A 26,604-nucleotide genomic window follows, 5' to 3' on the forward strand; every position below is an offset into this window, starting at 1 on the left:
CCTTTTTATCATAAGTCAGAGCCAACAGACTCAATAGCTTTAAATTATGGGGCCAGTTTAGAAATATGACTTGTATTAATTGACATTTTGAAAAAAATACATTTTTAAAAATACTAAAAATTGAATCAACAAAATTAACCACCAAATGGTTACGAATGGCAGGGCTGGTTTCCAGCTGATAATTAGTTACATTTCTTTGAAGAAATAGAAACCAGCATGTTTAGGTTCTACCATTGTCAAAAAGTTTAGGTTCTAGCATTGTTTAAAGTTTTTTGAAATTCTTATTTCTACATCGTATTGATATTTCATGAAATGTAAACTGTTATTTAGAAGTGATTTTGAAATGAATATGTAATTTTACCTTTATTGTCTACATTTTAAAAGATTTTCTTGAATTTTCTTGTTTGTTCATTTTTCTTTTTTATTCTGTAAGACAGTAATTCCTTTGAGTGTAGATTTTCATTTTCAACTTTGGTCATTTAATAATTTTGCCACCCATTTGCAATGAGAAAACAGCATATACCTATAAGTTTAATACACAAGCAAACACATATATAATGATGAGTGGTTGAATTTCTACATCAGTGATTTTCCTGAAACATTAAGGATAAATCTTTCATGTGAAAATAGTTGGTTGTTATTATCTAATAACTTCAGTTTTTTAATTAATATTGCTGGAGGAGTATAACATTTTTGTGCTAATAGCAGGAAGTATAATTTTATATTTTGTTGTTAACATTTCCAAATCATTGCATTTTAAATCACTAAAGAAAAATATTGCTGCAATTAGCAGACATATTTGATCATTTGTTTCTGTTTTTCAGGAGGCTACAAAGAGAAAAGTGACGGAGGAGGAGGAAAAATTTATTAAGGAAATTACAGACTTCAATAATGAGTATGAAATAATAAAGAAACGAGAGCATTTGATGAAAGAAAATGTCAAGATTGAAATATCTGACTTAGAAAACCAGGCAAATATTCTGAACAGGGGTATGAATTCCCTCATTTTTTTTTCCTGGCATTAATGATAATAACTTACTTTGAATTAAGGATTTTCCAGAAATTTAATTTATTTACAAGTAAATTGCTATTCTTTTACATTTATTTTATTTATATGTATCTTTTATTATGAGCAGTCTCACATTAGAAGTAGATGTGACATAAGCATTGGTCATTATTTATTTAAAAATCAGACTCTGTTTACTATCTGTTATGTATTAGGCATTGTTCAAGTTCCCAGAGATATAAAACTAAAAGATGGAGGGATCAAATACATTAGCAGGTATTTATAGTACAATGTGATAGATGGTGTATTGGGGTAATACTGTTGCTGTAATCCTCATTTTACCATCAATTTGATTTAAACTAGCAAGCACGGTTATACAGTGGGGTGGGGAGAATTTCTTTTCAGGAATGCTAGTATGTAGGTTATTGCTAATCTGTGATAAGATTCTGAACTAAAGAAGTTACCAAAGAGAGGAGAAGATGAATTAAAAAGATGTTTAGGAAGAATGACAGGGCTCTATCACTCATTAATATAAACAGCTATATAGAAAGTACTTAGGAAAAAAAATAACCAAGGAGGTAAAAGACTTGTACACTGAGAACTATAAAACATTACTCAAAGAAGTTAGAGAAGACCTAAATAAATGGAAAGATATCCCATGTTTATGGGTTAGAAAACTTAGTATTGTTAAGATGACATTATTATCCAAATAATCCATAGATTCAATACAATCTCTGTTAAAATCCCAACAGCTTTTTTTTCACGCATAGAAAAACCTGTACTAAAATTCATATGGAATCCCAAAGGATTCCAAATAGCCAAAACAGTCTTGAAAAAAAGAACAAAGTTGGAGGACTCACACTTCCTGATTTCAAAACTTGGTAAAATGCTACAGTAATCATAACAGTGTGATATTGGAAAAAGACAGACGTATAGAATAGTGCAGTAGAATAGAGGGCTCAAATATAAAGCCTTTTATATGTGATCAAATGATTTTTGAGAAGGGTGCCAAGACCATTCAGTGGGAAAGGACAGTCTTTTCAACAAATGGTGCTGGATACCACATGCAAAAGAATGAAGTTGGGCCCTTACCTTACACTATATACAAAAACTAATGAAAAATGGAGCAGAGCCTTAAACTTAAGAACTAAAATGATGAAGCTCTTAGAAGAAAACATGGGAAATACCGCATGACATTGGATTTGGCAATGATTTCTTGAATCCTGAAAATACAGGCAACAAAAGAAAAACAGGTAAATTGTACTTGGTCAAAATTAAAATCCTTTGTATGTTAGAGGAACTATCAAGAAAGTAAAAACACAACCCACAGAATGGGAGACAATATTTTCAAATCATATCTTTGATAAGGGATTAATATCCAGAATATAAAAAGACTATAACTCAACAACAACAACAACAACAAATTTAAAAATGGGCAAAGAATTTGAATTGACCATTTCCCTAAAGAAATGGCCAGTAAACACATGAAAAGATGTTCAACCTAAATAGTCATAAGGGAAATGGAAATCCAAACCACAATGAAATATCACTTAACACCCATTTAGGATGACGGTTGTTCTAAAAAAATTTAAAATTTTTGCAACATGATATTCACAACGTCCAGGATGCAATCCAGAATTCTTAACCTGTGAAGAATCAGTGAAATCTGACCTAGTGTCAAAAGAAAATCATAAGATGCCAAACCCACAGTGATCTAATTATTGGAGTTATTAAAGACTTTATAGCACCTTTATTAACTATGCTCAATGAGTTAAGGAAAATGTGCTTGTTTGAAAAGGTAAAAAGATAGGTAATCTCAGCAGAGAAATAGAAAATGTAAAAAAGAAACAAATGAACATTTTAGAACTGAAAAATATAATCTCTGAAATAAAATTGTCACTGAAACTCAGTAGCTGAATAGAACTGACAGAGAAGCCAAAGAGCATGAAGCCAGGTCAATAGGATAGCTAGATCAATCTTAAGAAGAGGGAAAATTGAAACCAAACAAAATGAAACCAAAAATAGAAATTCAGGGACCTGTGGGACAATTCCAAAGGGTCTAACATGCGAGTAATTAGAGTTTCTGAAGGAGAGAGGAGAGAGAATGGGGCAGAAAATGTATTTGAAGAAATCATGCAGAAAATGTCTTAAATTTGCTGAAAAACATTGATTTACAGAGAAGCTCAGCAAATCCAAACAAGATAAATTCAAAGAAAGTCTTCTCCTTTATGGCATCTGGATTTTGTCTCTAGCTTAGAAAGTTTTTCTCTGTATAACATTAATTTGAAAACATCCACCCATGTTTACTTGTGGTAATTTTCCGTTTCATTTTTCCCATTTATATCCACCTGAGAATTAATTTTGGTGTAAGAGGTTAAGGATCCAACTCTACCTTTTTCCAAATGACTGTTCAGTTATTTAACAGTATTTGTTACATAATTCATCTTTTTCCAACCAATTTGAAATTCTACATTTCTCATATATAAATTCATACTTTCTGTTTTAATGTGTTTATGTGTTTTTCTGTACTCTTATCTTCTCTGTTTACTTTGTTTTTTAATTGTAGTTTCATAGTATGATTTGATATCTAGCAGGGCAATCCTCTCTTTTTAATCTTCATTATTGATTCTACTGTGTTTATTTTCCTAGGTAAAATTGTCTTACCAAGTTTAAAAAAATCTTGCATTTTAATTAGAATTGCATTAATTTTATTGATGAATTTAGTGAGAATTGATAACACAATCTTGAGTCTTCTTGTCCAAAAACAAATATGTATTTCAATTAAGTCTTTGTCTTTTTCTTGTTAATATTACTCTAACTATTGTGAATGGGATATTTTCCTTTTATTTTTTCTTACTGTGCGCTGGTTATTTACAGATAAAATTCTGTTTTTCATATTCTGATTTTCTAGTATGGTACCAGACTGAATTTTTTATTGTCTGTAGTTCACTGGTTTTTCTATATGTAATTGTGTCATATTTAACTAATGGTAGTTTTGTCTTTGTTTTCCAATACTTATTACATTTTAAAACCTAATATCATTGGCTGATATATTGTAAGATAATAGTGATCGTGTTGGTCTGTCCAGGCTGCTATAACAGAATACCACAGACTGGATGCTTATCAACAACGGAAATATATTAACTCAGTTCTGGAGGCTGGGAAGTCCAAGATCAAGGTTCTAGCAGATTCAGTGTTTGTTGAGGACCCGTGTCCTTTTAATAGACTGTGTTCTTTCTCACATAGTTGGAAGGGATGGAGAGGTAGCTCCTCAGGGTCTTTTTTATAAGAGCACCTAATCACCTGCCAAAGGTCCTGCTTCCTAATACCATCACATTGGGGGTTAGGATTTCGACAAGTGCATTTTGGGAGGACACATATATTCAGTCTAAAGCAGTGATAATACTGGATATTACTAATTTTCATGTAAATACTTCTTGAGTTTTACTATTAATCATGATTCCAGATTGAAGCTTTCTCTTTCTTCTCCTTCTCCCTCTCTGCCCTCTTTTTTCCCTCTCTCCTTCCTTTCCACCCTTCTGCTTTTGAGATGATCATATATGCTTTTCCCACTTTAATCTATTAACATAGTGAACATTATTAATAAATATCCTGTCATTAACCTTACTTAGCTGTGGCTTCGTAGTCTTCTGATCTTTTACTGAATACTGTTGGATCATTTTTTCTTTAAGATTTTTGCATCAATATTCACAAGTGAGATTAATCTTTTTTGTGTGTGTTCTATTGGCTTAACAGAAAGAATGTAAAAGCTTTCTTCTTTCTATAGCTGTAAAAAAATGTAAATGCTGGAATTACCTATCCCTTCAAGGTTCAAAAGTATTCACCTGTGAAAGTGTTTATGGTGACTTTTTCTCCCTGCTGGTGGCAGTGGTGGAGAAAGGAGTTACTCAAATTTTAAACAGATAACAGAGCCATTTTCTTCCCAGAGCAGTTTTAGTCTCCATTCGTCTTCTGTCTCATCAGTGGTTGCTCTTCCATTCCCTCTTCTAATTTGTACCACCTCATCTGTTACTTCCTGACACTTGATTTTTCTCTTCTTTCTTCCTTCTTCCATTGGCTCTTCTTTCTGGCCTTTCCCATTGAGCTTTTTGCCCATAACTATGGTTAGTCAGCCAGTTAGATTGGGTTTTGAATAATCTTCATCTTCAGCTCTCCATAGCTATTTTATTATTTTCTGCTACTCAGTGTTTTTTCCACTGCCCAACATCCTCTTTGATTTGTTAGTTTTTAACCTCAGAATTGGGGGTCTGTTTTCACCCCTTAAAGTTGCCAAAATATTAACACCCATATATTTTTAGAAGGAATTATTAGTACTGGACTATTATAATGAACCTCTTAATTTAGTTACATTATGTTTAAAAATACCATGATAAACATAGCAAACCAAGTTCCTCAACTTGTTTTGCCATCCCTACACAACCTGGTGTTTATCCATCTTACAGGTATGCTGTGCTTGTGCGTGCGTGTGTGCGTGCATGTGTGTGTGTGTGTGTGTGTGTGTGCGTGCATGCACATGCGCATGTGAACGTGCATGTGTATATATTAAAATTTTATATATATGTCCTGGTAAGGCCTCATTGATAAGATGAGTTTTGAATAGAGACCTGAACGAAGTAAGAGAATGAGCCACATGAATTTCTAGGGAAATAGCATTTCAGACAGAATGGATGCTGATACAAAAGCCACAAAGGGAGATTGTGCCTAATCTGATTTTGAGGAAAAGCATAGAGTCTTTAGAGTAGGAGAGGTCGTGAGGTCAGAGAAATGACAAGAATCCAGATCACTTAAAACCCTGTTGGCCATTCTAAGAACTTTGGCCTTTACTCGAGTGAGATCAGAAGCCACTAGAGAATTTTGAGCAAAGGAGTGAAAGGTCTAACATACGTTAACAGGATTTCTCTGGTCACTATTGAAAACACACTTAATGGAAGTAAAGGCAGCAACAGAAGCCTAAGGGACAGTGACAGTTATTTAGAACAGAGAGAATGTTGCCTTAGTTCAGGACTGTAAGGAATTGAAATGGTGAGAAGTGTTTGGATTCTGGATACATTTTGAAGATGGGTAAGCAGGATTTCATGATGAGTTAGATGTAGAGTGTGAGAGAGAGAGAGGTGTTAACAGTTGACTCCAGGTTTTTTGGCCTGAGCAGCTAGAAGTATTAGTAGTTGGTATTCAATGTGTATTTGCAGAATTAGTAAATATTTATTTTGAACATCAAGTAATTGAAAAGGGTCCATCACTTTTGGCTTCAGAATAATGACTATAATGATTGTCATAACATTTTTCTCCAAATGCCCCGCTTACTCATTTCTTCCAGTTATTGAATTCATTTTTTTGGCTGCTAGAAAAGAGGGAGCATATTGCACTCTTTGCTTGCTAGCATCCTTTAAAGATAGGCAATGGCTATACAATCATATGAGAAAGACAACTCACATGTCAAAAGATGGGAATGAGTTTTCATTGTCTGAATTTGGTTTACTATTCATAACCATAAAACCTAGCTATTGATTAGAACTTTGTGGGTTTTAAGCAGTGGAAGGAAGTAAAAAGTTACCACCACATCAGTTATACTTCAATAATGCTATAAAATTAAAAAAATAACAAAATTAAGATGAGGCAGTAGGAAAGTGGGAAAAAAGTTATTACTACAAACATAGTATTTATTCTTTCTATTCTGTAAGCTTCATAAGGACTTGATAACGCTTGTCTTATTTTTTCTTGGGAGAATTAGTCTTGAAATTATGCCTTTTCCACTTAGACCAAAAAGTCAGGACTAAGGAAGATAATATATCTTCTACCTCAGGGATGTTTTTAAGTCCACTAGGCTGAGTAAAGAAAAACTGCTGAGGAATCATAAGGTCAACAGTTAATTCTAAGAGCTCACACAGGACTGGGAGACATTCATGTTCCATTCTATCAGAATAGAAAGCTCTCATTAAACAGAAGAGTCCTGCCTTAGTAGTAGGATTCAATTAGCCTCGACTTCAGGCAGTTCTGGACCCGCTCTTGAAAAAAATTCTTAAAAATAAGATTTGAACTTAATCATAAATTACCTAACTGCCTGCTAAACAACAAAAATCAACATGCCTAAAGGAAGATAGCAAAATTCAAACTATTTAACAAAATAGTAAACACAATGTCTAGTATCCAATATAAAGTCACTATACACATGAAAAAGCAAATTGTAATTCATAGCAAGAAGGAAATTAGGTCAATAGAAACATTTCCAGAAATCATAGAGATAATGCAATTCACAGAAAAAGGCTTTTTAAATTACTCTTATAATCCTGTAAATATATTCAAGACCATGAATATAATGTGATAAATAAAATATATTAATATAATCAAAGATTGAGAAAAAGTGTTTAACAATATCCCACACCCTGTCATGATAAAAAATTCAACAAACTAGGTATAGAAGGGACCATCCTCAACCTGATAAAGAGTATCGGTGAAAAACCCGTAATGAATGCTATTAATGATGAAAGTGAAAATTTCTGACCTAAGATCAGGAAAAGACAAAAATCCACTCCTACTACTTCTATCCAACATTTTACTAGAGATTTTAGTCTGGGAAATCAGGCAAGAAAAAGACATATAAATTGGAAAGGAAAAAGTAAAACTATCTCTATTTGAAGATAACATGATCTTGTGTATAGAAATCCTAAAACTGAGCTAATAAACAAGTTCAGCAAGGTTGCAGGTTATTAGATCAATATACAAAAATCAATGCTATTTCTATATACTAGCAATGAACAATTTGCAAATTAAATTTAAAACATTTAATTTACAATCAAAAGGAATAAAATACTTAGGAATACATATAACAAAATTGCAAAGCCTGTACACCAAAACTACAAAAAACAAACAAACAAACAAAAAACACCATTGAAGGAAATTAAAGAAGACTTAAGTAAATGGAATGTCATCCTGAGTTGATGGACTGGAAGATCTAATATTGTTAATACTCCAAAAAGTGATGTACAGATTCAATACAACCCTTATCAAAAATTCTAGCTAGCTTTTTGCAGAAATTTACAATCTGACCCTAAAATTCATGGAAATGCAAAGGATCAATAATAGCCAAAATCACTTGAAAAAGAACAGAGTTGAAACGTTCACACTTCCTGATTTCAAACTTACTACAAAGCTACGCTAATCAAGACATTGTGGTGCTGGTTTGAGTTTGGGCATATAGATCAAGGGAATATAATTGAGAATTCAGAAATAAATTCATATGTGTATGGTCAGTTTATTTATACAAGGATGCCTAGACCGTTCATTTGGAAAAGAATAGTCTTTTTAAATAATGGTGTTAGGATAACTGGATATCTTCAAGCAGATGAATTTGGACATCTACCTCATACTGTACACAAAAACAAAATCAAAATGGATCAAAGACCTAGATGTAAGAGCTAAAAACATAACACTTTTAGAATAAACAGTTGCAAACCTTAGTGATCTAAGATTAGGAAATCGTTTTCTAGGTATTCACAAGCAATAAAGAATAGATAAATTGGATTTCATCAAAATTAAAACTCTTTTGTTTCAAAGAACACTATCAAAAAGGTGAAAAGACCACTCACAGAATTACAGAAAATATTTGCAAATCATATATCTGGTAAGGGACTAGCATCCAGAATATATAAAGAACTCTTACAACACAACAATAAAAAAAAACATTATTTTTTAATAGACAAAGGTTGTGAGTAGGCATTTATCCAAAAAAGTCATACAAATGGCCAAATGAAAGATGCTCAAAATAATTAGGGAAATGCGAATCAAAACCATAATGAGATGCCACTAGTGTGGCTGTAATAAAAGAATTAGACAATAAGAATGTTAACAGAGGTGATGAAAATTGGAAATCTTATACATTGCTGGTAGGATTGTAAAATTATACAACTATTTTGGAATACAGTTTGGCAGTTTCTCAAAATATTAAAGCTAAAGTTACTGTATGACCTGCAGTTCTACTCCTAAGTATTTCAAGATAATTGAAAATATACATCTACATAAGAACTTTTACATGAAAGATCATAGCAGCATTGTTCATGGTAACCGAAAAGTAGAAATAACCTAAATATCTATCAACTAAAGAATGCAAAAAGTAAAATATGGCATATCTGTACAATAGACATTTATTCAGACATGAAAATGGATGAAGTACTGATACATGCCTTACCTCCAAATACTATCACATGAGATTAGGCTTCCATACATGATTGGGGGCAGGAAGAGGGCATAAAAGCATTAGTCCATAGAAATGTGTAATTGAAGTCCCAGAAGGTATGCTGGAAGAGAAAAAATATTTGAAAAATTAGAAGATGAATCTTAAAGGGTGAATGGGAGTTAGTTGTGGGAATAAAGGGTGGAAAGACATTTAGGTAGAAGAAATAATGTTAGCAATATTTTGAAATCTTATAGCCATATAGTGAGTACTATGCAATGTCATTTTAAATATGCTTTAGTTATGAAGAATAGTTTTCTTATTTCTTTGAGAAGCTTGTTTTACTTAGTGGCATTACACAATTTTGAATTCTCTAACTATCAGCTAACTCTTGCTTTTGTATCCAGTTGTTGCTTACCTAATCCTAGTCAGTTTATTAGGAACAGTTTCTAATTGGCCAAGGGAAGCCTTTTGAGGCTTAGAATTGGCCATATGCTGCTTAAATTTTCACTACACAAGAAAGGTTAAGTTTGCTGACACATATAAGGCGAAGCCTAAAATAGTTAAAATGTGTTTTTGTCTATTTGTTTCTAGAAATGAAGTCAATGGAACATGATAGTGGCCAGTTAAATGAACTTCAAAAACAGAAGAGTGAATTAATACAGGAATTATGTACTTTGCAGAGAAAGCTTAAAGGTATTATCTTTATGAGTTAGTTTATTTGCTGATAAATATAGTTGTATACACATTAAAGGGTCATATTATTCTTTAAAAATGTGTTAGCCTATTGGGATATAGTGCAGTTTTTGATGTAAAAAGGAATAAGTGCAACCCCGAATTGATGAGTGTTAAATCTGGTATTTTTAATGTCACAAATTTTGTTAAGATTCTTTTTGTGCCTTTAATTGCTGTATTAAAGTAAAAAAAATAAAAATCATTACTACACATATTTTATATGAAGCACCAGAAACCAAAATACTGTTCTTACAAATGAAGATAACTTTTATGTTTAATTTTTTAAAGATTGTAAGAATTTTCTTAATTGTTTAGGATTTGAAGATAAAAAAAATGAAGCCATTTGTACTACCAAACACCTAGAGGCAGAAAAAATAAAAATCAATGAAAAGCCTCAAAATGATGCTGAATGCTTAAGGTAAGAATTGCCTATTATACTTTGGAATAAATTATGGTAGTTTTTCAAGTTATCAAGTAGATTTTGGCATAAAGCTAAATGCATAGTTTTTTAAGTTCCACATGAAGAAGTTACTTCGTTTTATGTGCATTCTGAAACATGCTAATAAGCAAACACTTTACTGGCTAGAAAGTGCTACACATAAGTTTCATGATGCATCAAGTCGATAACAGTGAAATCAATTTTATCTTTTTCTATACCTCATGGACTCCATGTTATTCACATCCTAATGGATTAAGGCAAAGTATTGTTTCCACAACTCTCCTTTCTGTTATTCCTAACTTTTGGGGCGGGAATGATTGGATTTATTTTTTATCTTTATAGATTTCAGGGAAAAAATCAAAATCTACTATTTTACTTGAAATCTGTCACTCTGGTTTTGTGTCTAAAGAATGAAAATGTATTTTATGTATGGTATATTTAGGTGCTTTCCTGTATTTGGGTAATGAAAGAATGGCTGATGTTTGAAATGACATAGGCAGATACAGAAGGAGAACCCCCCCTAGTTTATTAATTTCACTATTTATTAATAATTCACTGTTATATTTGCTGGCTTAATTTTGAGAAGTTCGTATATTTCCTAGGCTTAATGTAAGAAACAGAAACCTCATTACCGAATCTATGAAGAGGCAAATGAAACCTTCTTTCACATAAATCATATAGGAAATATGTCCACTAGAGCTGAACAAATGCTTCATATTAGCAGTGTATTGCCTTAGGCCATAATTTTAGTAGATTGTGAGAAAATATTTGCAATTTAATTTTATGTTAAGTTTTATAAGCATGAAATATCAATCTCTTGGGTGATATGTTTGATGCAGAATGAGTTTCTGTAATGACAGTCTGCTCATTGATTTTTTTACACTTTTAAAAATGGTAATGCCCGCTGGTATCATTATGGTTAGTAGTATAAGGGCCTCCAGTATGAACTCCAGTTTGGTGGGTATATCACTTAGTCATAAAAATTTGCCCTGGGTTAAAATTAAACATACAAAGTCTGTTAGAGAGAGCTTTTTTCTTCACAGATGGTGACAGAGGAAATTTGGATAGAAAGGAACATCAATCTCTCTACCTAGGCCATTCTTTGTATTTTAGCAGTTATTAAACAGAATGCCAATATTTATCAGTTGCCACTTTAAATTCTTTAATATGTGTAGCTTAGTTTCCCTTCTGGTATGTTCCATAAAAATTATTTCAAGTGTGAAGATAAGTGTCAAAGTACTGAGTATAAAGATTTTAGAAAAGAGGGCCATCAGTCTTATAATTAGCACAATAACAAGGAGCTGGTGATGATGAGAAATGATATGACATTAATTCAGCATCATTAAGGGCAAATTAAGTTGGTTTTAACCATACATTTTGGCATCGAATAGTCTTCTTCATTTGTGTGTTCAAATGTATACTGTGTCCTATAATTGCCTTTTTCTTAAATTTTCAGGATTAACTACTATTGGTATTTTTATTGATGCTACTTTTAGATGCTATTTTTATAGCAGTATTTCTCAAACTTGGTCCTATTGAGATTTTGAGCCAGATTATTCTTTGTTGTGGGAGGCTGTCCTGTGCAGTTTAAGACATTTAGTAGCATTCCTGGCCTCTACCCACTAAATGCCAGTAGCACCACCCACCCCTAGCTGTGAATAACCAAAAGTGTCTCCAAATGTTGCTGAATGTCCCCTGCTCAGAGATAAGTGGGCAAAATGTCCCTAGTTCAGAACCAGTTTTATTTTAAGGTTATTATAACTGTACTTCTATTTTTATTAACTTTAGCCAGTAAGAAAGCAGTTATAAAAGAATTAATATTACTTCATCTCTATGAGTTTCTTGTTTCTACTTTTAGTAATCAGAAAATTTTGATACCTATTTTATTCTGTCTATATTATTGAAATTCTTTTGTAGTAATGATTTTTTAAGTTAATCTGCTTCTGCCATGTCCAGGTTACCTGTTGGACTCTATCTTGATGCCTTCCGTCATTGTAGAGAACCAGTACTTTATATTTACGGTGGCTTAATGGTCTCAGCTTTAGGTGCTCTTTCCCTGTTTATAGATTAAAAGATGTTTGTTTACTTAAAAGATTCTGTTGTGAAGATTATGAGGTCATTAATTAACACATGTTAAAGCAACTAACTTATAGAATATTGCTATGATTAACACCTAAGCCACAAGAAGCCTCCCTGCGGGTTGTAGAACTGACCAAGCTAGTTTTTTCTCATAGTCCAGGGAGGACAGAAATGATAAACCTCAGGGCCTCAAGAGACTGTAAGCATAGAGGTTAAGATGACAAACCCCTTTGAATTCCAACTCTGCTGTTTCCTAGGTTAGTGGCCTTGGACAAGAAATTTAATTTGTTTGTGCCTCATTCTCTAAATCTATAAAATGAAGTTAATAATGACACCTACGTCACAATGAAAGTAAAAATGAAACAACTTAATATATATGAAGCCCTAGAACAGTGCTTGGTACACAGTAAATGCTCTAATTATTAGACGTAATTATAATTGTATAATTACTTATGATTTCATTTTTATTTCATATTATCCACGTGGATTTCATGCCTCTCAACTTCTTTCTCATTTTTCCTTCCGCCCGTCCTTTAAATGCAGAGGCTTCCTAAAGGTCACTAGTTGATTGTATCCTTACTTTGTACTCCCCATGGGCTATCTCATCTGATCTAAAGTTTTAGTTATCATCTATAGATAATTTCCAAATCTTTGGCCCTAATACCTCCTTCCTATATTCCAGTCCTGAATTCCCAACAATTTAATATAAACATAGAAATAGATCTGAAGTGATGCTACCTCAATTAAACAAAAACAAAAGCATAATCCACTATCTCCCTGCATTTCTGCCATATACCCTCTACTGCTAGTGCATCAGAATACAATTTTGCAATTCCAGATATGCCACAGGACTTCAGACCTCTGTGTCTTTCCCTTTCTTCTCCATTATCTAAAATCTGATGCAGTCCTCAAGGCCCAGCTCACATGTCATTTTTTTCTGGGTATTACTCAAACCCAGAGTGTAGCAAGCACATTTGATGTGTTCACAAATCTCATCCTTCTCTCCCTACCTCAATCCATCATCAAGTTTTGTTGCTTTTACCTACAGAATATTTCTTGAATCCTTCCACTTCTCTTTCCATTGCTAGCATCCTAGTTCTGGCCACCACGCTGTCTCACCTGGATTACAGTAACCATCTCTCTTCTGCTCTCCCCTCCCCACGCTTGCAGCCTTCATTGCATTGTAAATTGAATTGTGTCATCCCCCTTATTCAAATCAAATTCAGTGGCTTCATAATGAACGTAATAAAACCCAAAGTCCATGACTTGTCACAATAGGTGTATGGTCACCTCCCTGATGTTATTTTCAACCATGGTCCCCTTCTTACTCTGCTCCCTTAAGCACTTCAAGCTTTCTTCTACCTAAGACTTTTATCTATGCCTTTTCTTCTCCTCAGGTTATATGTTTGCTCCTTGCCTGCCTGTCTCCTACCTGGTGGGACATATCTGATCCTTTAGATCGTACTGGAAATGTTTCCTCAGAGAAGGATCCCTGGGATCTGAATTTTGTAACCTCTTATTTTTCTTAATAAAACATTGTATTTTTCCTTTATAGCACAGATTCCACTTTGTAACTACATATTTATGTGCTTTATTTTATTAACGTCTGTCTCCACCATGTGCTCAGTAAGGGGAAGGATCTTGTCTACTTGGTTTACCACTTTATACTTATGGTCTAATATCTTGGTACAGAGTGTGGCATATAGTAAGTGTTGAATAAATAAATGAAGGAGTAAAAGAGCATAATAAATTAGGAAAGCTTTCCTCTACTGTTTCTCTGTGTTCATAGAGAAAATGCTTATAATTCTGTTATATCATTGATTATATTCTATGATAGTTATGTGTATCAGTCTATCCCACTGAACTGGGAACTACATATTTCTATCAGTGTCTGCATCTAACATAGTCAAGGACACATAGTGTTAAATAAATATTTGTTCCAGTGATTGAGTCTACATATAATTTTATTTTTATTACAAAGATAAAATGTCTTCATATATTTTCGATGTTACTTGCAAAGACTTGGTATATATTAACCAGTGGGATAGATCCACTGAAAAAAGCTTTACTGGTTTAACCCTCCTAGCTGACCCCCCCAAAAACTCCTCCTTTCTTATTCTAAGGGGCAGGAGGATTGATTCAATCCTGTTGATGAGTTTGGAAGGATAACTAGAACGCAGCCCCTCCCTTTCCCTATCTCTTTGCGGGCTGGCCTCAGGGAGTGTATGTTCTACTCTGTTCCTCTATCCCTTAAGTTTTATAGTGATAGGACTCCTTGAGAGAAAGCTTGTGGCATCCAGTTCTGCCTTTAATGGTGTGAGCTAGATTAGTCTAATTCTGGAGTTCAATTAGTAAATCCTTTGCGTGCAGATAGAAGCCACATTCTCGTGTCTGCTATGTTAGTAATAAATGTAACATCTGGGCCTTCCTTCTGCCTTTCTTATTTCTCAGTTGGGCAGAATTCAGGCAGGAAAGAATACTGTTGTATATTGGACCCTTTCAAACTCCCAACATCTATTTTTTTTTATCATTGCTCAACAACAGGGTCACCAAAATACAGTTCTTGATCATGACTTTTTATTTACTCCAAATAGTAACATACCAGACAACTTTGAACATTTCAGGCATTTTCCTTACCCATGATACTCCTTCTTAGAATTGTTTTACATTTTTTATAACCAGTGTTTGTACTTGTTTAATACAACAGGAAGTTTGTTTCAGAAATGAAGCTGCAAAGTCAACAGCATGGGATTTTCTTTCTGAACATTTGAAGATAGTGTGGTTTTTGTGAAGAGCATATTTGCAATGGAAACTGCACAAAAGTTAATATACACCTGCTACTGAGAGACTCTAAATGCATTTATATGAAGTAGTAAATCAATGCTGTTTCCTCTTCAGTGAAAAAGTCATCCAGTTAAGTTAGTCATAGAGGTCACATTGATGGTCCTTAGATTTATAAGAAGGTATAAATAAGCACATGATAGTATTAAAATTCTTCCAACCTCTCTAAATAATATACAGATAAATATGTATATTTACACATTTTTTTATTTTACCAAATATGTATAGATATTTTAAAATTACGAGAGTAGGCTATGTTGATTCAGTAAGAAATTCACACACTGCAGAAATGTAAAACATCAGTCTCCTCATCGCCTTGCTCCAGAAACCCTTGGGATGTAACCATTGGTAAAAGTTTGGCATATATCCTTTCAGAGTTTATGTATCTTCGTGTATGTGCATGCGTGTGCACATGAGTATGTTTAGCAAAAAAATGGGATCCCACTTCATGGTCTAAGTTTGCTTTATTGCTAAGAAAACATTATAGACATTGTCAAACTAGTTTATAGTGATGGACTTCATTCTTTTTAATGCCAGTGTATGGAGGTGGCATATTTTGTAAACTTTCTCCCACTGATGGCTGTTTAAGAGTTCCTAAGTATTCATAATTAGAAACGTTTTTATAAATGGGTCTTTAAATACTTGTGGGAGTGTTTCTGTAATGTCATTTAAGATAAGCATCATTTAGCAAAGTAATAGGAATTGTTATCCAGGCTATACTGAGAAAATAATGCACATTTACTTTGTAGTACTCTGTGTTATCAACAAGAGTGAACTCAAAGTGGACAAATGTAACAAGATCTCTATTCTAAAGTTTCAGGAAAACACTAGTCAAAAATTATATACCTGTAGCCAACCCATATCACCTCTCTTTTTTAACATTTATAAAATACGAAAATCCCCATTTAATTCTAGGATCGTTCTTAGCTATGTGTTTCATTGAATATTTCTGTTTACTCTGCATCTTTTCTGGGAAAACTTCATCATTTATTCACTAACAGAAGTGCCTCTACAGCATTGATTATGTAGCCTTCAAGCTAATAGAGATCCTCTGTTTTGTGAATTCTTGGCACACTCGGTAGTTATTAAAGCTTCTAAATAAATATAAAGGAAATTTTTTATGGTAGAATCAGTTGATTATTTTAAGTGTTATATTCTGATGTAAACATGCCTATTTGTAAATTCCCAAACTTTGAAATCATTTTATTATGTAAGCCACATATAATATTAATCATTTTCAAAATTCATTTGATATCTTTGATATCATAATCTTTGATATCTTTGATATCATAATACAGATTTTTTAATTTTCATAGTTTTACCTTTATAAACAACCCCTTTTGGTGTGGGGATGGTGAACATGATAGAAAATGTGTGGTAAAAGTTGATGCCTAATTCAATCACCCAGGATTTGGAACAATGGAGATTCTGGCAGGAGCCTTCTCTCGTTTACCTCCTTCTCAGCAGATCTCTAGTTCAGCCTTAACATGCTTGTGAGGGTTCCCACCTGTCAGCTGGTAGACTGGACTGAGGAAAGGCATCATTAGAAAATTGAAATTCTACTTTCACAAAATCAACTGTCAAAGCTACTTTCAGAAATAAATTGTGTATGAAAAAAGTGACAGATGTATCTTTAAAAAATCATATTTTGTGTTTAAATGACACTAAAATAATTTTCATATGAATTACTATAGAAGAATAATATAAAGTCAAGCCATGAAAAAACTAGTGAAAAATAGGAAGGACTATTTATTAAACCACTGGTGTGATTAAGGAAACAAAAAAGGGTAAGATTAATAGACTTAACACATGAGATTTAAAATTCCATGCGTCAAAAATGTCATGAACCTGGAATGATAATCTGGGTTTATAGTTCTTAGACAAACAAAGGGTAATAGTTTATCAAACAACTAATGGATAAAAAGTCAATAAGAGAACACTAAAAATCAGTAGTTTTTCATTCATGTATTCATCCAACAAATATGTATTAAATGCCTGTTTTGTTCCATACACTTGGGAAGTTACGAAGGATACCAAGATGAATAAGACAAGGTAATTTAGTTATACTGCATATCAATTAAATGCAAATTAAAAACTACTGATTATCAATTTTCTATCAGATTTTGAAAGACATTCTTAAATGACCATAATCAAAATTGGCAAGTGTGTGGTACAAAAATAATCCATACATTGCTATGGCAGTAAATGTTGCATATATTTGGAATGCAGTTTGATATATATACATTATTGTAAGCATCTTTAAAATGTTTATGCCTTTTAACCCCATGATTCTGCTTATGAGCTCTACCCCAAGGGAAATAATTCTGAGTACAGCGGAAGCTTAATGCACAAAAGTGTTCATAGAAGTGTTATTTGTGGTAGAAAAAAATAGGAACAACTGAAATGCTGTACCATGAAATGAATAAGTTAACTGTGGTATAGCCGCTTGGACTACTATATATTTATCTTAAATGGTGTTAATTGGCATGTGTAATTAACTAGGAGAAATGTGTACGAGAGCATTAAGCAAAAGAAAAATCTAGGAGGCAAGATTACATAGTCACTATTACATAGAAACAAAAGATCTAGATGGAAGTATACCTAAATTTTAATAGCATTGAGTTTGTGTACTAGGACTTTGGGTGAAAATTATCTTTCTTTCTAATTAAATAGTACTAGGTTACAGTTCTGTAGCTAAAAAGAGTGTTCTTTTTGTTAAGGCTTTTCTATGACACTTAAGAGATAACTGGAAAAAATGGAATGGTACAGGAAATCATAAAAATACATGGAACATAAGTTTTGCTAAACCAACTAGCAGTGTTGGCCCATCTCATCATTATCTGATGATTCAGAAAAAGGTGACAATAACCAATGCAAACTGCCTTTAGTTATTGTGCAGTAGGTGAAGGAATTCTTCTTGACTCCTGTAGGCAATCAGTCTATGCATTGAAGCATGAGATCTGCTTACAATTATATGGCTTTGGCCTAGCTGCAGATGTATTAATATTCATACCATTAGCATCTAGCCTCTTAAAGCTAGCAACAGTAATCTTTTCGTTAAGTGCAGCTCTAAATTCTACAGCTTGATTATATGCTGAATAGTGAAATACTTCCTATAATTCATACTAAATGCTGTCCTTAATTTCAGGAGTCTCTCATTCTTATTGTTTGCTAACTAAAAAGGGAAGTGGTCACTGCCCAACGCTGATAGGCATGAAAGCTCTTAGAGAACCTGTGGTCCATTTGAACTGAAAAGGGGAAGGGCAAGTATTGATGGCATGGTGGGAAGAAAGATCCCTACTGTTGCATTTGAGAAGATAAATATGTTAAAATGAAGCCTTACATACATTGTACACCAGCATCCACAGTATATTGTAACTCTCCATTTAACTTTCCACTTATTCTTTAAAAATATTTATTGTAAGGGATTTTATGCTTATGTAAACATCTAATGCTCCAAATTAATAACTTGTTTCTATCTTTCCAACTTGAGCATTCTTTCAGAATTTTCATTCACTATTAAATTCCTAAAAATTCAGAACAAAATGAACTTCACATATGTAAGATATTGTTACCCTATCCATCCTGAAAACTATTATGCATTTCTTCCCTAACTATATGTAAGTTCTAAAGTATTACAATATATTGAGCACCTGTGAACTAAACTAGAGCATTCCTCCACTCCCTTCTTTATCTCAGATGTAAGTGCTGTCCTACATTGTGTTTCATTTTCGTGTGTGTGTGTGTGTGATATGACTTACGTGATTCATTTCTTATATATAATTTTCTTTGTTACATTATGATTTTTTAAAATTTATCTCACATATTTATACATGTGATATGCCTGTCATTATATATATACATATATATATATATATATGCCAAAATAATATATTGGTTATTTTTCCTTGTTTCTGAATTATGTAAAAGTGGTATCATAAATCATACTGTCTGGGACTTGTTTTTTATTCAACATTGTTTCTTAAATTCATCCATGTTGTTCAGTATAAATATGTGAAGATGCCACAATTTTTTGGTTTTTTAATGCACATTTGGGTTGTTTTCAGTTTTTGTTGTCACAAACAGTGCTGTTATGATCATCCTGGTGCACATGTGCAAGAGTTTCTCTAGGATATATGCCTGGCGGAATTGCTGGGTATAAGGCATATAAATGTTGAATTTTACGAGATAGCAACAGACTATCTTCCAAAGTGATTAAACCAATTTATACTTCCATTGGCACCTTATAAAAATTCTTATTGATCTCCATCCTCTTCAATGCTTTCTTTTCAGACTTCTCAATTTTTGCCAATCTGGTGGACATAAAATGGTGTTTGTGATCTTAATCTGCACTGCCCTGACTGCCTATGTGATTGGGCATCTTCTCATCTGCTTATGGACCATGTGTTTCCTTTTCTGTAAAATTAATTATTTTGCCACTGGGTTGTTTGGGTAATTTTTCTTTTTCTTACTGATTTCTAGAAGTTTTTTATTTTTAGTCTTTTCACAATTCTTGATTTTGATCTTTGATTCTGTTAAGCATTGAAAATATCTTCACCCAGTTTATGAGGTTTGGGTTATTTTCATTTGTTTATTTTTGTTGTTGTTTGTTTGGTGTTCTTTTATGCTGTTATGATTGAATAGAGTTCCTACTTTTACTGGTTGAAATTATCAGTCATTTCTTTTTATGGTCATCATTTTTGTGTCTTGTTTAAGAACTCTTTCCCTACTCAAGATCAGAAGGTTGTATTCCTCCATATTTTTTCTAATAATTTTTAAAGTTTGCCTTTCACATTTAGGTCTTTAGTTTATTTAGAATTGATTTTTGCTTATATGCACAGTAAGATCCATTTTTATTTTTTCCACATGATATCTAGTTGTCCCAGCAGCATTTATTGAATGGTTTCTCCTTCCTCTAGTGATCTACAATACCACATCTTTTATTTAAAAGTAATATATTTGTGGATCTGTTTCAAGATTCTGTTTTCTGTTCTGTTTCATTCATCAGTCAGTTCATTCATTTCTTTTAAAACTGTCTTAATTACTACTAAATGCATACTATGCAATGCTAACTATTTAATTACTGTTACTTTATAATGAATCGATGTAAGGCAGGACACCTTCTTTTATCCTTCTTTGTCTTCATCAAGAGTGTCTTGGCTATACTTGGCCCTTTGCTTTTATATGTATGTTTCTGAATCAACTTACATATCCATGAAAATCTGTCGTGATTCCACTCATCCTGTAATCACTTTTGAGAGATTTTGTATCTTTATTAAACTGATGGTTCCCTTTGTGAACTTAGGCTGTGTTGATTTATTTGTCTTATTTAATATCTTTTAATAAAACTTTATAATTTTCTGTTTATTAGTCTTAACACATCTTTTGTGAGTTGTAGTTTTAGATGTTATTGTAAATGGGTTTTTTTTAAATGACATCAATGTTCTATTTACTGCTGGTGCATGGAAATAAAACAGATTTTTATATGTTGATTTTTTTTGGCCACTATCTTTGTTAAACCCTATTTCTTAAAAAATTATTATAGACTATTAAAAGCACATACAAAAGTAAAAGAGAAAAATATAATGAATCCTATGTAGTTGTCACTCAATTTTAACAGTTACCAATTTATGGGCAGTTTTATTTCATCTATAGCTCTACCTGTTTTTCTCCTGTAGTACTCGAAACAAATCATACATATCATATTGTTATCTTATTATATCTCTATAAAAAGAAATTTTGAAAAACATAACTAGAGTTCACTATTACATATAAAACAATTAACAGCTATTAATTGATACCATCAAATGTCCAATCAGTGTTCAAATTTCCAGTTACTTATAAATGTCATCTTTTCGGTTTCTGTGAATTAAGTTCCAGGTAAGGTCCACACATGACAATCAGCTGATATTTTAAATCTCTTTTAATCTAGATGACTCCTCCTCCTCCTTTGTTTTTTTTTTTTAACTTGTAATTTATTTGTTGAGAAAATTAGGTTTGTTATCCTATATAGTATAGTTCTTCAGTTTGGATGTGGTTGATTATATTCTCATTTTATGATGAAACATGTTCGTTCCACTTGTATTTTCTATAAACTGGTAATTAAATCTAGCGGCTTGATCAAATTCAGATTGAAAATTTTGGCAAAACTATATCAAAGGTAGTGGTCTCTTTTTTCATTAGGATTATAATGCTTAGTCCCTCTCTCTTTTTTTTTTCAATGTTAATGGCCATTCATGCTCAATTCCTAGTGACTTTCTAATTATTTTTAATGCTTTTTAGTATGGCCTAGACTAAATTATGCTTCTGGTGCTGACAACCCCCAGATCTCAGTGGTTTACAACAGATTTGTTTCCTGCTCATACTACATGTCCATTGAGAGTTAGCCATGCTCTTCCTTCTTATCTTCAGTCTGTGACTAAGTGTGAAGGAGCAGCCCCTATTTGGAGTGTAGGCTATTTCACTGCAGAAATAAGAGATCACATTGAAGCATACATCTGCTCTTAAAGCTTCTGCTTAGAAGATAAATAAATTATACATGTTCGTATTTTATTGGTGAAATCAAGTCACATAGCTAAACCTGACTTCAGTAGGGCAGAAGTGTAACATCCTATAGGGAGGAACACTGAATATACTTGAACAGCAAACCATCTACTGCAGTGATATCTGTAAGTAACAGGTTTGTTCTTTATAGTCACTATACCTTTAACGTCTTTCCTTGCCTTCATGTGGTGCATTGGAACTTCAAAACGATGTTGAATTACCAAGAGGGAAGGCTAAAAGAGAAGCAGGTTGGGAAATTCATTTTTGTAGACATCTTAGTTTGAGATAATTATTTAATATCAAATGAAGATAGTGAGTGGGCAGGTGGCTGATGTGCAAAGTTCAGAGGTAAAGTCAGGCCAGGATGTATCTATTTGGGAGTCATACATGGTATTTCAAGCATAAGAGTACATGAGATCACCAAAGGAATGAGTTAGATATTCAGGAAAAAAAAAAGAAAAAAGAACAGTAATAGAAAGGATCCTTATCTTATAACTGGTTTTAAAGGGAAAGCTTTTGTTTTTTCCCTATTATGAATGTTTTGTTGAGAATTTTATATAAATATACTTCATGTGATTAAAACAATCTTCTTTTCCTAGTTTGCTAAGAGTTGTTTTTGCCAAAATCATGAATGGGTATTAAATTTTATCAAAAAATGTATTCTGCATGTATTGAGAACATGGTACGTATTTTTCTTTCTTTAATCTGTTAATGTGGTGAATAACATTTATAAATATACAAATATTAAACTACTCTCACATTCCTGGGATAACTCAACTTGGTGATGGTGTATTTTTTTAATGTACTGCTCTTTTGTTTTGCTAGAATTTTAAGATTTTGCATTTATATTTATGAATGAGATTGACATGATTTTTTTTCTTTTTGTACTATTATTGTATAGTTTGAGTATCAGGACTATACAGGCTTCATAAAATGAGTATGGGTATATTATTTCTTTTTCAATTCTCTGGAATATTTTGTGTAAGATTAGATCTTTCCTTGAAAGTTTTACATTTTTTAGAACTTATTTCTAAACCTACTTGGACCTAGTGTTTTCTTTGTAGGAGCTTTTGGACTGCCTCCTCCTCTCTGGCAAGCACCTGTTTACTCTGTGTCTGTAACTCTGTTTCTGTTTTGCTGTGTTTGTTCATTTGTTTTGTTTCTTAGATTCCACATATAAATGAATTCATGCAATATTTGTCTTTCTCTGCCTGACTTACTCCGCTTAGCATAATACCCTCTACGTCCATCCACATTGTTGCAAATGGCAAGATTTCATTCGTTTTTACGGCTGAGAGTGTATACATATATACCATATATGTGTATATATCATATATATTTAGCACAATTTCTTTATCCATTCATCTGTTGATTGGCATTTAGTTTGCTTCCATATCTTGGCTATTGTAAATAATACAACAGTGGACATAAGGGTGCATAAATCTTTTCTAATTAGTGTTTTCATTTTCTTCAGATAAATACTCAGGAGTGGAAATTCAGAATGATATGGTAGTTCTATTTTTGATTTTTTGAAGAATTCCATACTGCTTTCCATACTGGCTGCACAAATTTACATTTCCGTCAGCAGTGCGTGAGGGTTCCTGTCTCTCCACATCCTAGCCAGCACTTACTGTTTGTTGTCTTTTTGATAATAGCCATTCTGACAGGTGTGAGGTGATATATCACTGTGGTTTTGATTTGCATTTCCTTGATGATTAGTGATGTTGAGCATCTTCTCATGTTACTCTTTGCCATCTGTATGTCTTCTTTGGAAAAAAGTGTCTATTCAGGTCCTCTGCCCATTTTTTAATAGAGTTTCTTTTTTTGATATTGAGTTGTATGAATTCTTTGTATATTCTTTATAGTTACCTTTTTTTTTTTAATTTAAGAGTCTGGGCCATTTGTTTTATGAATATCCCTCAATTTAGATTTACCTGTTCCTTTGAGATTAGATTCAGGTTAAATATTTTGGGGCAAGAATAATACATAAGTGATATTTTGTCCTCAGAGCATTAATTCAGAAGGCATATAATGTCGGTTTGTTTCATTTTCAGTCATGTTAGGTTTGATCCCTTAGATAAGATGGTGTCTGCCAGATTTCTCCAGTGAGAAGATATTCTTTTCCATGGATATTTACTGAGAGATATAGGGGTGACTCTGGGACCTTGGGTATAGCCTTTTCCCCAATAAATTTTCATGCAGTCATTTTAGCATCCAGTGATGATTTTTCCCTGAGTCAACTATTACATCGGTAGTTGCAAAATAGTAACTTTCTCTAATGGAATTCCCTGTTTGTTTATTAGTTGGTAAAATTCTGGGGGGGAAAAGGCGAAAGTTCCCCTTCCTGTCATCCCACCCTTTTAATTTCTCCTTTTTAAGATTTCCTATGGACTCATGGATTTCTGTTTTATTTCATGTGCTATAATCTATTATTGGCATTATTTTTAATGCTCACATTGTCCCAAATTTGACTAGAGGCAGCCCTTTGAACTCAATTTCTGTTTCTTTTGACATGTTCCATCAGTTTTTGGTCACTTTCCTTCCTTCTTGTGCAGCAAAATATTCTAGGCTCACCTTGTATATTACCTACCTCAGCCTTGGGACCAATTATTTCAAGGAGTCCTGGTATCTTTTAGTTGGTGCTGGTTTTAGAAACTAAGATTAGCATACTAGATGTGCTCATTGCTACTGAATGTCCATTACTTTAAATGGACAGAAATAAAAATACCATTTTTTAAAAATTATGATTTTTATATTGATCCCTTCCTTTCAAATCCAAAATGTCAGGGCTTCTCTATTTCCTCCCTCCATTTCTGTGCATATCTTCCTTCTTCTAGTGAATACTCTGGTTCCTAACAACATCAGTGTAATTATCCATTTTGTATAATATTGCAAAGTAACATTAGAATTATTAGCTGTGTACCTACACTAAACAACAAAAGTAGTAAATAAAATTTAAGACTCTTTTGTAATTCTTACTGCCTTACAACATATCCTGCTGAGGGTGCATAGACTACTGTGTTTGAAAATTACTCGAATTTATTCTTTTTAATTTTTCTCTGTGATTATAAATTTGAAATGCAGTTAGGTTTCTGTTAGTTTCTGTTGGTGTTTAACTCAAGTGTTATTTTGTGTCAAACTATGGTTCTTTTCTTCAACTTTATTTAATTTTATTTGCTGAATATGTAAATCATTAGCATGATTCAAAAGTCAAAAGTATATAAAAAGATACATCCAGAGGAGTTTCATTCCATTTCATATCTGTTCCACCTCATTTTCACTCACTGCTGTAGGTGACCATTTTCACTAGTTGCTGGTTTATCCTTTCTGTGTTTCTTTTTACAAAATATATATATATATTTTTTTCTTGTATCTCTTTCTCTTCCACATATGTTAACTATATATAATCTTTTGTATCTTGTTTTTCAGTTAACAATATATACAATGTATGCTAGAAATCACTCCATGTTAGTTAAAAGAGATCATCTTCATGCTTTTTCTATCCATTATATACTCCATTATATTGGTGAGCTATAGTTTATTCAACAAGTCTCATAAGAAGGGACACAGATTGTTTCCAGGATTTTGTGATTACAAATAATAATGCAATAAATAACTTTGTGCATGTATTCTTTTGTATTCATAGGGTGTATTACTGATGTGGAAAGGTAGAGTCAAAAGAAAAATATAAATGTAGTTTTATTAGCTGTTGCCTTTCTTCATTGAGATTTAACCATTTTAAATTCCCACTATCAATGTTTGAGTACACCAGTTTACCCACAACCTTATCAAAAAGCTATGTTATCCAGTTTTTGGAGTTTTACCAATCTGATAGATGAGAAATGATATCCCTATATAGTAAATTTTCAGGCTTTTACTATAAGTGAAATTGAACATGATTTTATTATGAGTAATATTTAGCATTTTCATATGTATAGGGATGATAAACTTTTTTCTGTGAACTCCCTATTTATGACTTTTCCTCATTTTTTTAAATAAGAATTTTGGTCTTTTTTTCCTTTGATTATAAAGTTTCTTTATATTTTAGAAAGATTAGGCTTTTATCTGTGATATCCGTAGCAAATATTTTCTCCGTTGTATTCATCTTTTGACTTTACTCATGTGTTTGCTATGCAATTTTTTCAATGTAATTGAATCTAATATTCTTTTATATCATTTATATTTTGAGAAAGTTTTTGACCACAACCAGCTTATAAAGGAATTTACCTGTGCTTTCACTTTGTCCTTACATAGTTCCATTTTTTTACATTTAAATCTTTGATCCAATTAGAGTGTATTTTGGTACATGCTGTGAAATACAGATCCAATGTTAGCTTTGACTATCCATTTATAGCCACGTAACAAATAGCTACCCAGTTTTTCTACCACAGCTTATTAAAAAGTCCATCTTTTTCCCAGTGATCTGAGGTGCCACCTTTAATTAACATGTACTAAATGTTCACTTATACTTTAAGTAGTCTCTAATGTCTGGCTTCTTTTATTTAGCATAATGCATTTGAGATTCTTTTATACTGTTCCATATGTTAGAGATAATGGCAGAGAATTTTCCAAAAATAATGAAATACTTTAAAGCATAGATACAAAAAGCTCAGAGAACTCCAGTCAGCATTAAAAAACAGAAGCAAACATTTATATACATCATATGCAAACCTCTGTAAAATAAAGAGAAATCATGAAGAAAAAAAGATGGAAAGACACTACATGCAAAGAAATGAAGATAAGAATTATAATTGAGTTCTCATCAGAAAT

At 32.6% G+C, this 26,604-nt stretch overlaps 1 protein-coding gene across 3 annotated transcripts in view; it reads left to right on the forward strand.

The window, feature by feature from the left end:
* CCDC172 (coiled-coil domain containing 172) overlaps positions 1 to 26,604 on the forward strand; it is a 55,271-nt gene that overhangs the window by 24,681 nt on the left and 3,986 nt on the right. Inside the window, exons 5-9 of one of the 3 annotated variants that reach the window (XM_072971968.1) lie at positions 825 to 990; positions 9,792 to 9,893; positions 10,248 to 10,349; positions 22,023 to 22,082; positions 22,434 to 22,481. In XM_072971968.1, the coding sequence (XP_072828069.1) occupies positions 825 to 990; positions 9,792 to 9,893; positions 10,248 to 10,349; positions 22,023 to 22,082; positions 22,434 to 22,441 (438 nt within the window). In that variant the 3' untranslated portion in view covers positions 22,442 to 22,481. Of the gene's footprint in view, positions 1 to 824; positions 991 to 9,791; positions 9,894 to 10,247; positions 10,351 to 22,022; positions 22,083 to 22,433; positions 22,517 to 26,604 lie in introns of those variants that run through there. The other 2 variants (XM_072971969.1, XM_015235868.3) reach the window with 2 other exon arrangements.

The sequence above is a fragment of the Vicugna pacos genome, chromosome 11 (genome assembly GCF_048564905.1).
Source record: "Vicugna pacos chromosome 11, VicPac4, whole genome shotgun sequence".
NCBI lineage: Eukaryota > Metazoa > Chordata > Mammalia > Artiodactyla > Camelidae > Vicugna > Vicugna pacos.